The sequence below is a fragment of the Chenopodium album genome, chromosome 23 (assembly GCF_948465745.1).
Source record: "Chenopodium album chromosome 23, dcCheAlbu1.1, whole genome shotgun sequence".
NCBI classification, from domain to species: Eukaryota; Viridiplantae; Streptophyta; class Magnoliopsida; order Caryophyllales; family Amaranthaceae; genus Chenopodium; species Chenopodium album.
In genome coordinates, this window is record NC_137856.1 from 190,209 (window position 1) to 203,414 (window position 13,206).

At 35.2% G+C, this 13,206-nt stretch overlaps 3 protein-coding genes across 3 annotated transcripts; 1 reads left to right on the forward strand and 2 right to left on the reverse strand.

Moving 5' to 3' along the window:
- Positions 1-7,368: 7,368 nt before the first annotated feature.
- Positions 7,369-10,127, forward strand: LOC145609125 (PLASMODESMATA CALLOSE-BINDING PROTEIN 1-like). The gene is made up of 3 exons (XM_081664679.1): positions 7,369-7,901; positions 8,006-8,039; positions 9,569-10,127. Exons 1-3 carry the CDS (start codon positions 7,553-7,555, stop codon positions 9,813-9,815), a joined length of 630 nt encoding a protein of 209 aa, XP_081520805.1. The 5' UTR covers positions 7,369-7,552; the 3' UTR covers positions 9,816-10,127.
- Positions 10,128-10,543: 416 nt separating this feature from the next.
- LOC145606800 (putative small ubiquitin-related modifier 8) lies at positions 10,544-11,329 on the reverse strand. Its single transcript, XM_081662631.1, has 3 exons — positions 11,063-11,329; positions 10,831-10,986; positions 10,544-10,738 (listed from the first exon to the last, which is right to left on the reverse strand). The coding sequence occupies exons 1-3, from the start codon at positions 11,153-11,155 to the stop codon at positions 10,673-10,675; spliced, it is 315 nt and encodes a 104-aa protein (XP_081518757.1). The 5' UTR covers positions 11,156-11,329; the 3' UTR covers positions 10,544-10,672.
- Positions 11,330-11,836: 507 nt separating this feature from the next.
- LOC145606636 (uncharacterized) lies at positions 11,837-12,971 on the reverse strand. The gene is made up of 3 exons (XM_081662444.1): positions 12,441-12,971; positions 12,153-12,299; positions 11,837-12,066 (listed from the first exon to the last, which is right to left on the reverse strand). The coding sequence occupies exons 1-3, from the start codon at positions 12,561-12,563 to the stop codon at positions 11,968-11,970; spliced, it is 369 nt and encodes a 122-aa protein (XP_081518570.1). The 5' UTR covers positions 12,564-12,971; the 3' UTR covers positions 11,837-11,967.
- Between the last annotated feature and the right edge of the window lie 235 nt (positions 12,972-13,206).

The window sequence follows — 13,206 nt, forward strand, 5'->3', positions numbered from 1 at the left end:
AACCAGTTTGTCTACACAAACCTCTCCACAACAAACCTTAACCCAACAACAAGAAGTTTGTGAACAAACCTCTAAATTGCTCCCAAAAACCTCTCCACAAACCTCTTATTACTATTGCCCTAATGCTCTTTTATCATAATGCCCACTAGTTTTAGTGGTGCTAGAAAGAAAAAGAAGCATTGCCAATTTGCCACTAAAGAACGGATGCACTTGCAAAGCCTCGGGCCATTTAATTATTTAAATTTTAAAACAGCAGCAGATGATACTTTATTGCTACTTGTGCTAACTAAAACAAGTCGGAGGTCATGATATTCTAGTAGTATGTGTTTCACAATTTTGGTTCTATGCTCGTTTCAATTTACCCATCATTTCTCAATAGAGTTGTTTAGAACCCCTAACAAACAAAGAAATTGTTTTATGCTTATCATTATCTACTTGTATTATAAGAACTTTTTACTCTAAACAAAGGGTGTACATGTTTATTTGTTTATTCATTTGTCAAAATCATTTCCTCTACACAGATACCTGTTGATTTTACATGTAACAACATGAATGTAACTTACAAAGTTACAAATACTCCGAGAATGAAGTATAGCTCAAGTGGTTAGAGCTTTCCTCACGTACATGTCATGTGAAAGCTTAAAGCCAATACAAGAGATGTGTACGAAAATGAGTAAATTGACCATTTTAAGGCAAATTGGATAGTTCCACCCACCCAATTGGGTTTTCGAAAGATATTAGGGACTTCCATGGTCAAAATCTCGGTAATTTTTATTTCCGCACGAAAAAAGGTCTAAAAATTCCAAAATCGAAGGTTATTATACACGGTTTTTTTTGGAATTTTTGATGTTACGGGGCCCAGAGGCGAAAAGTCTTGAGACCCTGGGGGATACATTTTTAGGTCATATAATGACGTTTGAAACTATATATGACCATTATATGTTGTGAAAAATGTCCGTGGTAGGCTACAGTTCACGAAATCGATGCAAGTATTGAACGAGTAAATTGACTGTTTTAAGGCAAATTGGATGATTCCACCCACCAATTGAACTTCCGGAGGGTATCATGGACCGTGGTCAACATCTCGACAATTTTTATTTCCGCTCGAAAAAAGTTCAAATAATTCCAAAATTGAAGGCTATTATCCACGTTATTTAGGAATTTTGGATGTTACGGGACCCGATGGTGAAAAGTCTTGAGACCCAGGGGAAACTTCCTCAATTTTTTTTTACTTGACTCATTGCAAATAGGCACGCAAATTAAGAAAGAGTTGAGCAAAAAGCTAAAAGACCAAAATGGCCGTACCCACTACACTTGCCAAGTAACTATTCCCCTCCACTGACTTTTTACTTTTTCAGTCTCACCACCACAACCCACACTCCACCACCTTATCCCCTTACGCTACCACCGCAACCCACATGCTACCACCATTATCCACCACCGCAACCCATGCGCTACAAACACAATCCACAGCTACCACCACAACCAACACGCCACCACTATAACCCACCGCTACCACCACAGCCCCATATGTGAACCACCACAGCCACCGTGACCTCTCACTCCACCACCACCACAACCACCTACCAAACCCTCTTCAAACTTGAAAATAAAAGAACGAGAGGGGAGAGAAAATACCCACACTTCACCAACCACCGTCCCTGAGCATAATTTTCAGAATTAAGAGCTTACTGGTGGTCGAAATAGGCTCTGGTGGTTTCAGATCTACAATTGCTACCAACCACCATGGCCTCCATTTTGGTGAACTTTAAGCGTTTTTACAAATTGAGTTGGTCACGGAGACGGTAAAGCCGTAGAAGTGACGAGAGAGGCTGTGAGGGGAGGGATTTGGAGACCATCGACGGTGAAGAGGTAGATAAGGGTAACGATTGATGTTTTGCGGTGGTGTTTCAAAAAAATTGTTGGGATGGTGGAGATTGGTAGTTGCCATGGATAAGATGATATGGTGGTCTAGTGAACTACTCCCTCCGTTCCTAAATGTTTTTTACGTTTTCATTTAGGGTGTTCCTTTTTATTCTTTACATTTAGTATCTTTCCTATTTTGGTCATAAATTTTGGACTAAATTACCCTTGTTTTACAATTTTTTTTACTCAAAAGTCCTTACTTTTCCATGTGCTATTGTACTTTTTATACTATTTTATTAGTTTTTCAACACTTATTATTACTTTCTCTCTCCTCTCTCCTCTAATTTCTCCACCCCACATGCTCAACATTGTATTTTTCAATAAATTTGTATTTTCAATCATTGAAATATTTCAATATACCTCAACTTTACACAATTTCTTAATTACCGCGCATAATTCCAAACGTAAAAAACATTTGGGAACGGAGGGAGTATGAAGTATTAAAAGGGAGGGTTGAATGATTGAGGTGAGAGAGAAGGGGGTATGGTAACAAAGGATACATGGTTTTAATTATGTTCAAAATGTAAGGGTATATAAGCAAAAGTGTAGTATTTAATTTGCCAAAAAAGAAAACAGGTTAAGTAAAAAGAAATTTCCCAAAAAGGAATACAAATCAAGTAATAAAGAACGGAGGAAGAACATCTTAGGGTCGTATAATGACGTTTGGAACCATATATGACCATTATATTTTGTCAAAAATATTCGTGGTAGGTTGCAGTTCACGAAATCGATGCAAGTATTGAATGGGTAAATTGACCGTTTTACAGCAAATTGGATGGTTCCACCCACCCAATTAGACTCTTGGAGGGTATTGGAGACCATGGTAAACATCTCGCCAATTTTTATTTCCGCGAGAAAAAATGCAAAAAAGTTCCGAAATTGAAGGCTATTATACACGCTTTTTGAAAATTTTTTAATGTTACGGTGCTCGGTGGCGAAAAATCTTGAGACCCTAGGGGATACATCATAGGGTCATATAATGACGTTTGGAACCATATATGACCGTTATATGTTGTCATAAATGTCCGTGGTAGGCTTGAGTTCACGAAATTGGTGCAAGTTTAAAACGGGTAAATTGACTGTTTAAAGGCATATTGGATGGTTGCACCCACCCAAATAGGCTCCTGGGTTGTATTAGGGTTCATGGTAAGCATCTCGACAATTTTTATTTCCGGGTCAAAATAAGTGGAAAATTGTCCAAATTTGAAGGCTATAATACACGATTTCGGATCAATTTTTGACATTTTTTCAAAAAATGAATTGAATGTGTTGGATGACTCCTGGAGTCATATAAGGAGGTTTGAAACCATAAGACACCGATGTAGATGTCCCTAAAGTACCAAGATTGAGTTTTGACTTTATTTTGATATTCTTAAAATATATTGATGTCATATAAGTGTAATAATATGATGTGATATGACTTAACTATAGTGATGTTATATATATATATACTAGGGCAGCTATCGCGCGCGATGCGCGTGCATATATAGCTAGTCATATCTAGAAGCTCTTTCAGCTTGTTTTAAAATCACAAATTTAGTTGTTGGCAAAATTAAAATATGTAAACAACTATGTTTATGGGTATAAATGTCCAATATAACTAACATTAATGCATGAGAGCAAATAAGTACATAATTAAATATTTTAGAGGGTATAATTGTCAAAACACAATTCATTAAAAAAACTTATACATATTAATGAGGGTATATATGTAAATACACATTTTTAAAGGGTATAATTGGCGTTACACTATTCATAAGAGTAATTTTCTACTTTTTATAAGGTAGGGATATACATATATATATTTGTCAAATAACACCTTAAGGCGATTTCCGATGTGTTGACTACCGCATGGGAGTCACGTGCACTGACTTACCCCCCCTCCCTTCTAATTTTTTACCCTTTCTTTCCCTCCGACTTTATTTTCTCTCTCCTCTCAATTTCTTCCCCAACCCTAGGCTCTTTCACCCAAACTCCATTGCTCCCATTATTTTAAGAAGGTGAATTCCAAATTTGAGCTCCGATTTATGCAAATATACTCAATTGGCATAATTACGAGGCATGTAAGTAGAATTAATTAAAGACTTATTCCATTACTTTTGTTGATTTTGCGAATTATCGTAAGTTAGGGTTTTAAAATGGAATTAGGGTTTTTATTTGGGGATCATTTAATCTTAGCAATGTTCTATAGCATGGAGATAGCAGTAATGCCGAGGCTTCCCTTGTTTATCCATGGAAGACACAAAGAAAAGGACGGAGAAATTTAGGCAAGTACTCAAACTGAAATTGAGTAACAAAAGAGAAGAGAGAGAAATTTTTACACTTACCCGATTCCTTGACCGAATTTAAACCACGAATGGCCAATTTAAACCACTGCCATGGTCGAGCAACTTCCAAAAGCTTTTAATGGTGATGTGAGCGAGCAGCAACCCAGAGAGAAGTGATTGAGAGAAGAAAGAAAATAGAGTTGGAGGGAAAGAAAGGGTAAAAAGTTAGAAGGGGAGGGGGAGGGTAAATCGGTGCATGTGACTCACACATGATGGTCAACGCCGTGAAACCAAGTCAACATGCCTGAAACCACCCTTAGGTGTTATTTTACCATTTATTTCTATTATAAGGTGTGTTTTCACACACACACACACACACACACACACACACACACACACACACACATATATATATATATATATATATATATATATAGAGGAAGGCTCATGTAAGAACCCTCCTCTATATAAGAACCCAATCTTATATAAGAACCAATCTCAGCCCTTTATTAGTTTTGATCTAACCATCTAAAATGATCCTTTAGTAATGGCATTTCTGTAATTTTGAGAATTTCGTATTTAGAACATAGAAAAAAAAAATTTAGAACATAGAAAAAAAATTTAGAACATAAGTAGAAAAAGTTTAGAACATAAGCAGAAAATTTTAGAACATAAGTAGAAAAAGTTTAGAACATAAGCAGAAAATTTTAGAACATAAGAAAAATAATTTGAAAGATAGCAAAAATTTAGAACATAAACAACCAAAAAAGTTAGAACATAAGAAAAAAATAATTTAGAACATAAGTTGAAAAAAATAATCGTAGCATGGGTAAAAATTAATAACATAATCTGAAAAAAAATAATTTAGAACATAGAAAATATTTAGAACATAAGCTGAAAAAATAATTTAGAACATAGGAACAAATTTAGAACATAATCTAAAAACAATTTAAAACATTAAAAATAATTTGGAATATAAGTAGAAAAAATTTAGAATATAGGAAAAACTTTAGAACATAAGTTGAAAAAAATTTAGAACATAGGAAAAAGTTTAGAACATAATTAGGGTTCTTACATAAGAAAGGGTTCTTATATAAGGTGGGGTTCTTACCGGATCCCTCCCCTATATATATATATATATATATATATATATATATATATATATATATATATATATATATATATATATATATATATATATATATATATATATATATATATATATATATATATATAGGTGTTTTTTCACAACAAATCACACTTAAAAGGTGTTATCTGACAAAATTTCCTTATAACTATTCACATGTGTCATGTTTGTAATGTAAGTATCATATCTTATTTCATGTAAACAATCACCAACAACCCAAATTGTCCCCCAATCACCCTGTTTTGGGCTCAATCACTATATTCTGTCCCGATCCCGAACCTAAAAAAAAAAAAGCACAATAAGGGAACACATGAGATGTAAAAATTGTTAAAAACCCATCCCACTCTTATTTCCCCATCTTCTGGACTGTTTCAGTAAATTTTCATATGGCCATTTTTCCAGTATTTTCCCTTTTTGGGGACCACAAAAATAATTTTCTGGAAAAATGAAAGTGTCAAAATGTGGATTATATTAATACCCAGTCTTTAGATTCCACCAAAAAAACGGGGGTGTTATTATCATATTTTCACAAGTTTTGACTCATTATTGTGTATACTGTCAGTCGGATGCTCACTAATATTTTACAATGGGTACAATATAAAGCTCTATAGGGGAAGGTAGGCAACTCAATGTTGAATAGCTATAATATAGTTATTCAATGTTGATTCCTTATCCGGACCAGAGGTAGGTTGTGTGCATTGCCACACGCTAGGAAGAATGCACACAAAAATCTCACCGAGGGCAAGGTGAAGAATATGACGGTGTCATAGCTTTGAGGCCGGGAATGTTGACCCGGCCACATGCTTGGAACAATGCAAACGCGGCCTCGAATCTATGAAGCCGAGATTCTCACCCCCACCCTTGTGGCTCTCTAAACACCAAAAAAAAAGTTACAAGTACTCCGGTTCAAATTACTTGTGGCATTAGCAAATGACACACATATTTAATATGGTGAAAAATTAAGGGTTCGTTTGGTAGTACCGTGGTTTTTAATATTTTGTTTTTTTTTTTTTGAATTTTGAAAAATTATTTCATAATAAGATAAAAAACATTTAGTCAAACTTATAGAAACATTATCATTTTTGAAAATTAATAACAAAATGTACAAATCAGTTTTTGTGTTTTCTATTTTTTATTTTCATTCAATAGTAAGACAAACTACAAATAAAAAATGAGGACAGTGTGACCACATTTTAAAGAAAGTAAGAGACAATTATCATGATAGAAATACTCGGAGAAAAGAACTTTCTCACGAAGCACCTAGTAATAAAAATAAGGGCGGTGACTAGTGAGGAATTAGGCCTTTACTTATTTTTTAAGATCAGAAAAAATAAATTCAGATAAGATCAATGCTTTATGAGCGGTTTTTATCGCTACATATCTTTGATTTCGTAATGAAATATGAAAATTACGTATAAGTATTAATAAAGTACACATTATTATAAACCTAATAAGCTCCCACTTAATATAATTTTTCTTATTAAATTATCGTATATATAAGGTTAAAATTTGGTCAAAGTAGACAATCAGATCATATTAGATAAGAAAACCCCGGAGAAATGTTACTCTATTTTATTTATTATTAGTTGAAAAAAGATAATGAAAGAGAAAGCAATGGGTTAATAAGCCAAATAAGGTGGTTTTTTTTTGAAGCAAGCCAAATAAGGTAGTTGTGAGAGTGAAGAAATGATTTTTTATGTCCAAAAATTAATGAGGTAAAATTAAAGAAACGGCTTAAAAAGAAATAGTGGGAAAAAAATAAAGGACAGAAGGAAGGAGTAGTAATTAGTGAAAAAGAGTAAAATGGGGGTGAGAAAGGATAGCATGTGAGAATAGAAGTAGTACATGTAGTCGTATTATCTACTCCGTATTATGTACAAGTATATCTAAATTTATGAAAGTGATTTGATATGTGATGGGCTGTGTCAGCTAAGACGGAAGTAGAAGTGGAGCCCAGCATTGTTAGCTTGTTGATTTACACATTACACCTTCAATTCCTCCTTTACTTTACTTGCCTTTTTCATTCATCTCAGTCTTAGCTTGTTTCTCTCTCTCTCTCTCTCTCCTATTCTCTCTGTGTGTTTGTATCCATCATCAGTTGAGTTATTGCTCTTTACAAACAGAGAGATAGTAAAGGTGGAGTAGTCATATCATATCATATTATTAATAAGCCTGAAGCATTAACAAAGAGTAGCTTCCCTTGATTAATGATATGGAGATGGACAGACAAGTAAAACAACGACCTCGACGACGACGACTAGGACTAGGACTAGGACTAGGACTACCAATGGTGGTGCTAGTGATGATGTTTAAGGTGGGCGAGGGTGTGTGGTGTGTTGCTCGCAGCGGCGCCGACGACGATGCATTGAAGTCAGCACTCGATTACGCATGTGCTGCTGGTGCTGATTGTGGGCCAATTCAACAGTCTGGCCTCTGTTTCCTCCCCAACACTCTTCAAGCCCACGCCTCCTACGCCTTCAACAGCTTCTACCAGCGTAATCACATGGCTGCCACCTCTTGTCAATTCTCCTCCACTGCCACCCTCGCCAAGACTGATCCTAGTTCGTTTTTACTCTTTTCTCTTCTTTTCTTTTCTTTTCTTTTCTTCCATTGTTTATTATTTTCTTTTTTAATCTTTTTCATTCTTTGCCTACTTGGGAATCAGGTTATGGATCTTGTGTTTACCCTTCTTCTCCAAGGTACCTCTACTATTCCTCTTTTTTGTTTTTTTTTTTTTTTTTATTACTAAATTTGCTGCTTCTTTATTCTTGGCTTTCCTTTCACACTATTCCATGCCCAATTTTATATGCTTTTCATCATGTATAATTAACTTATTTCCCAATTATCTAAATTACATACTCTACGGAGTATATCAGTATATGCACTATAATATATATATATATAGGAGCATCATATCGAATTCAATGTTAATGGTAATGGACTAATGGTAAATTGGTGTGTTTGTCGGAAGAAGCCAAATATTCAAATTAAAGCTCAAACATAAGTCAGTGAATGCATTGATGGATTCAATTATATTTCAACCTACATACAAAGTACAAGTAGTAAAGTGGGGTCAGATGTTACTAGTTTTAAAATTGCATGGCATCCTTGTTATTGGTATATCATATGCAATGGTATGATATTGCTATTCTACCCGTGACCTTGTCTCTCCTTGAGCCCTGCCACCATTTCACCAATACTCTCTGTCCTACTTCCCCATGCCTTTTTTAATTGTTCATTCACTTGAAAGAAAGCATATGGATCGTGTTTCTCTTTTTTTGGTTGGAAAGATTAAAATTACAATAAAGTAAATGATAAAAACTACTTCCAGTACTATTGATTTTGGGTTTATAAGGCAGTCCAAACTTAAATGTGCGTCCCTGTAAATGTTACCGTGCCGTGTTGTTCATCCAAACTTCCAGTTTCCTTTCTTTTCACCTTTTTACTTTTTCAGTATACTCCACTCCATTTATGTACAATTTCAATTACATCCCCATCTCATCCATCACAACCATTTTCCAGTTTTTGTGTTTTATTACCATCAAAAGTTGAGCTTGCTTGACCCTACGGAGTACGAGTACTATTGTTTTATTCATCCCACTTGCCCATTTACAATTTGCAAATCCGCTTTTAATTTTATTTTTTTGAATTTCTCAACTTTTGTGCATGTCCTTGGAATAATGGTCGACAACTAACAAGGTTCAACATTTACAATTTCCACCCCTATTTTATGGACCACTGTACTAGTAGTACTAATAACTTAATTAGATCAACACTGCTTTCTATGTGCATTTTCCCTCTTCTACTAAAGGAATTATATTTCTAGTTCTAATAAACTAGTGCATTACCTTGTAACCTCGTCATTTCTAACAGAAAATATGTGCTGTAAGCCGGTAATTGCTTACTTAGAAGGAGGGAACCTAATTAGTAGAACTGATTTGATCAAGACTCTTTTTTTCTTCTTCTGGTTTATTGAATCATGCTTGAGCTTGATCAATCTCTGTTGAATGGTATTACATGCATTCTTGTACAATCTCGACTTCAACTGAAGGAACTTAGGAGCAAGTGATACTTCTGCAAGTGTTTTTTTTTTATCAGTAGACAGTATCTTTGTTGAATCAATGAGTATTCTATCTCCTGCTAGTTTTATTCATTGCAAACCATTGCAGCTACTTTAACATTACACCACACACCTATATTACTTAATTATATGGGACCAATTTTGCAGCACTGCAGGAAGCATAACATCTAATACGACAGGAGCCACACCAACAACAAACCCCTATGGAACAGCAACACCCTTCTCTCCCACCACGATGTCTCCCACGACCTTTGGTGCTGGAACAGGTCTGAATCCCAATTATATGGGACCTCCAATTTCTACTACCAATGAATCAAAAGCCCCCATTAAGTCTTCATTGCCTCTTTTGGAGACACTAATCATCGTACTACTGCTTTCACTTGCCATCTATTGAAGAGGATAGAAGGGAAGGAGAGTAAAAGAGGTGTGATCACATTTTTTTTTTTTTCCCTTTTTTGTTAATCCTTAGAAGGCTCACCACAATTTTGTACGAAGCTTGGAGGTGTTGCATAACTTGCATTAGAAATTAATGAATGAACTTGATTGTACTACTTTTTATCATCTAAACGCACTTCATTTCCTTAATTTGGGAGTTGTAGGAGCTAAAGCTACTACATTCGTGAGTGATTGACAATTCCGTTCAGATTGAGACTACTTCAGGCTCTTAATTAGTTTGTATTCATTTACTAAAATTGTTGGCTGGTTTTGAGAAGATTTTACTGCTACATATGCTAGCTGATTAGGCTGTTCCATTCATCTATAATTCAAATTTTAATCACTCCTTTATCTTAAATAGTGTCAACTCCTCCCCTGTTTTAGTTTAATTATTGAAATATTCAAGTAATAAATTATAGTCGCAATCTTATTTGTAGAAGTCTTGAGTTAGGTGATAACAAAGTAAAGCAACAATCAATTGTAGATGTTCCGCGACAATAAGCATAATAGCTCATGACAGGGTAAAGATTATGAAGCAGGATGTAAATAAAAAAGGAAATTAAAGGAAGCACAAACAGTTGATGATTGTGAGTTAGAGTAGTTTAGTAAAGGGCAGTGATGGGTTTGGTATTTAAGCATAACATTATTTAATACGTAGCTCCAGCCTCCAGGTTCCTAATTAATGAATAGCCAATTCAACAGCCTTAAAATCCTAAGAATAGCTACTAACCAGTACGGAGTAGGATAACCTTACACTCAGTACTGTGACTAATGAACAAAATAAAGTAAAAGCAGCAGTAGAAGTTGATCTATAGTTCAGGATGGAGCACCTCCAGCAACCTCACGAACAACGTCAATTTGATCTCCATCTTGAATATCCAACTGTATGTATGTAGAAGGCTGTAGTTACAATCATAGCAATGCAAATAGAAGAATAATGAGAGAATATGTATTATGTAGAGACATAGTCGTACATCAGAGGGAGTGGCAGGGCAGGTAGGAAGAATGCGATTGCCATTGAAAAGGAAGCGCGCGGTGCCATGTTGTATGTTGTTAACTTGGTAGTATTTGTTAAATGCTTTTGCTATCTTTGATTTCCGGAGCACCTTTATAAATGTCGCCTTTTCATTCTGAATTTATACAAATTAATTATATATCAAGTGGAAGCAAACCATATGGTTGTAGTAAATCAAAATTCAAAAGTACCTGGTTGACAAATTTGAGATACATAAAGTTGGAGTCGACCTCTTGTTCTTGTTGTTGCTCTTGCTCATGTTGTAGTGGTTGCTGTTGCTCCATTTGTTCCCTCAACACAGATCAGGCTTTGTTGTTTATTTGTTGACAATGTTGACAATGTGTGTGAGAGAGAGAGAGAGAGAGGAAAGAGCAAGTAATACAACGAGTAAAGGAGAAAAGCAAAGGCATAGAGTGATATCAGCAAGCCTGGAAGGGAATACAAGTACACACTCCACTCCACACACAAAATAAGTAAAGAATAAATACATGTCGTTATTATTGAACCTGAATATAGGTATTGGATGGATGGATCAATTTGATATGACTAGTAGTCTACTACTAACTGATTATCTTTTTATACACGCTAACTCTGTTACTTTCCTGCTCATTTCAATTCGTAGCCCTTGTCACTGGAGTAGTGCTACTGTAGCAGTGTAGCTTTGAGATACTTGTACGGAATTAACTCATTCTCATCATGTTTACAACCATCCCCACCTACCTCACCAGTCACCACTGAGGAGTGAGGAGTGATCTCATCACCACCTAATATCTCATTCCACATTTATCCTATGCATTCTATACAACCTTAATTCCTAAGTATTGCATCAAAAATTAACCCCACTTAATCATATCATTATATGCACTTGTTAATGATCAAAGGAAAACTTTTAATTAACTATGGAGTAGTACATACATATTTCTGTTTTAACACAAATCATACACTATACATCCAAGGGCTAGGAGCCTAGAAGAGTATTAAAAACTTGAAAAGCATAACTAGAGTTGCCTAATACATCTAAACAGCAATTAGCGAATGGTCCAAATAAAACACAGGATCTGGAAACTTAATAATCCAATTGGGTTAAGAAGGAGCTTCATCCCAAATTATTAAAGCCGATGAAAGCACCACCACCACCACCACCACCGTGTACATAGCTGAAAACGTCAAATACATCTCCATCCCTAATGTTTAGCTGCATGCATTTTTCATATTCATTCAATAAATCAAATTAATTATTGGAAACAAGAAAGAAAGAAAGAAAGAAAGAAAGAAACGTACATCGTCGGGGGTGAGGTTAGGATTGACACGCATGCCGTCAAAGGTGAAGTGAAGTTGGTGAGTCAAATTGTGGTGATCAGAGTACGCTTTAAAGGCTTTGCCAAGATTGGCATTACGCAACACCTTAAAATAGGTTCCTTCATTGTCCTACAAATACCCCATTTTATCTTATCTTAATATATACACCTACTACTTAAATAATTGAATACTGTAAGATCAAGTACAAGATGAAGCATGTGCATGGCCCCAAAAATGAAAACAGAGAGAGAGAGAGAAAAAAAAAGAGACCTGATTCACAAACTTGAGACGAACATAATGGTCGGCGGCAGAGGAAGACGGACATAGTGCACTTGTCTTGTGGTGTTTGTAAGTTATAATACTCTCACTGCTTATCTTCCTCTTTTCCGCCATTGCTAGTGATCTACAATTTATTCTTTTTAACCTTTCTTTTCTTTCACTGAGTTACTCAATTTACTAAATTTTAAAAGAAAGAGGAAAGATAAGAGATAGAGAGTGGAAGACAATAAATGGGTCAACTCACTTTCAAGGTAAAAGTGGGAGAATACAACTCAACCAAATTTCTATTTTCTACTCGTGGACATTCTCACGAGGAAGTCCTAATGTCTAACAGTTACACATTCATAGTTACAGTATACTCGTATTTAGTATTGCATCCGTAACAGTATTTAATATTTACACCCAACTAACAGTTACTTCTCCCATTTAATTCCCTTCAAAAGCTGACTTCCAACTCCCTTGTTTCATGCACCACTCTATTCACTTTGGGGAATTGATTTATCACTACTCCTATCAATGCATGGCTGTCACTCACTCACACAGTCAAACGACAGTAGACTAGTACACACATTACATTTACCACTCTTAACTTACTTAAGATTGATGATCATGTCATTTGCATAAAATAATCACTACTCTAATTAGTTAGTAAGTTCAACAAATAAGTACCACACCAATTAGATTAGATTAGAATCAGTGACCGGAAACTTGATACAACCATCTGACTCTGAGTTCTCACTTCCAATAATTAAAAACA

Coding starts and splice junctions, on each gene's coding strand:
- LOC145609125 (XM_081664679.1), top strand. CDS start 7,553: ATGGAGATGGACAGACAAGTAAAACAACGACCTCGACGACGACGACTA. Junction 7,902..8,005: donor CCTCGCCAAGACTGATCCTA/GTTCGTTTTTAC, acceptor CTTGGGAATCAG/GTTATGGATCTTGTGTTTAC. Junction 8,040..9,568: donor GTTTACCCTTCTTCTCCAAG/GTACCTCTACTA, acceptor CCAATTTTGCAG/CACTGCAGGAAGCATAACAT.
- LOC145606800 (XM_081662631.1), bottom strand. CDS start 11,155: ATGGAGCAACAGCAACCACTACAACATGAGCAAGAGCAACAACAAGAA. Junction 10,987..11,062: donor ATCTCAAATTTGTCAACCAG/GTACTTTTGAAT, acceptor GTATAAATTCAG/AATGAAAAGGCGACATTTAT. Junction 10,739..10,830: donor GCCCTGCCACTCCCTCTGAT/GTACGACTATGT, acceptor ACATACATACAG/TTGGATATTCAAGATGGAGA.
- LOC145606636 (XM_081662444.1), bottom strand. CDS start 12,563: ATGGCGGAAAAGAGGAAGATAAGCAGTGAGAGTATTATAACTTACAAA. Junction 12,300..12,440: donor GTCTCAAGTTTGTGAATCAG/GTCTCTTTTTTT, acceptor GGGTATTTGTAG/GACAATGAAGGAACCTATTT. Junction 12,067..12,152: donor CTAACCTCACCCCCGACGAT/GTACGTTTCTTT, acceptor AAATGCATGCAG/CTAAACATTAGGGATGGAGA.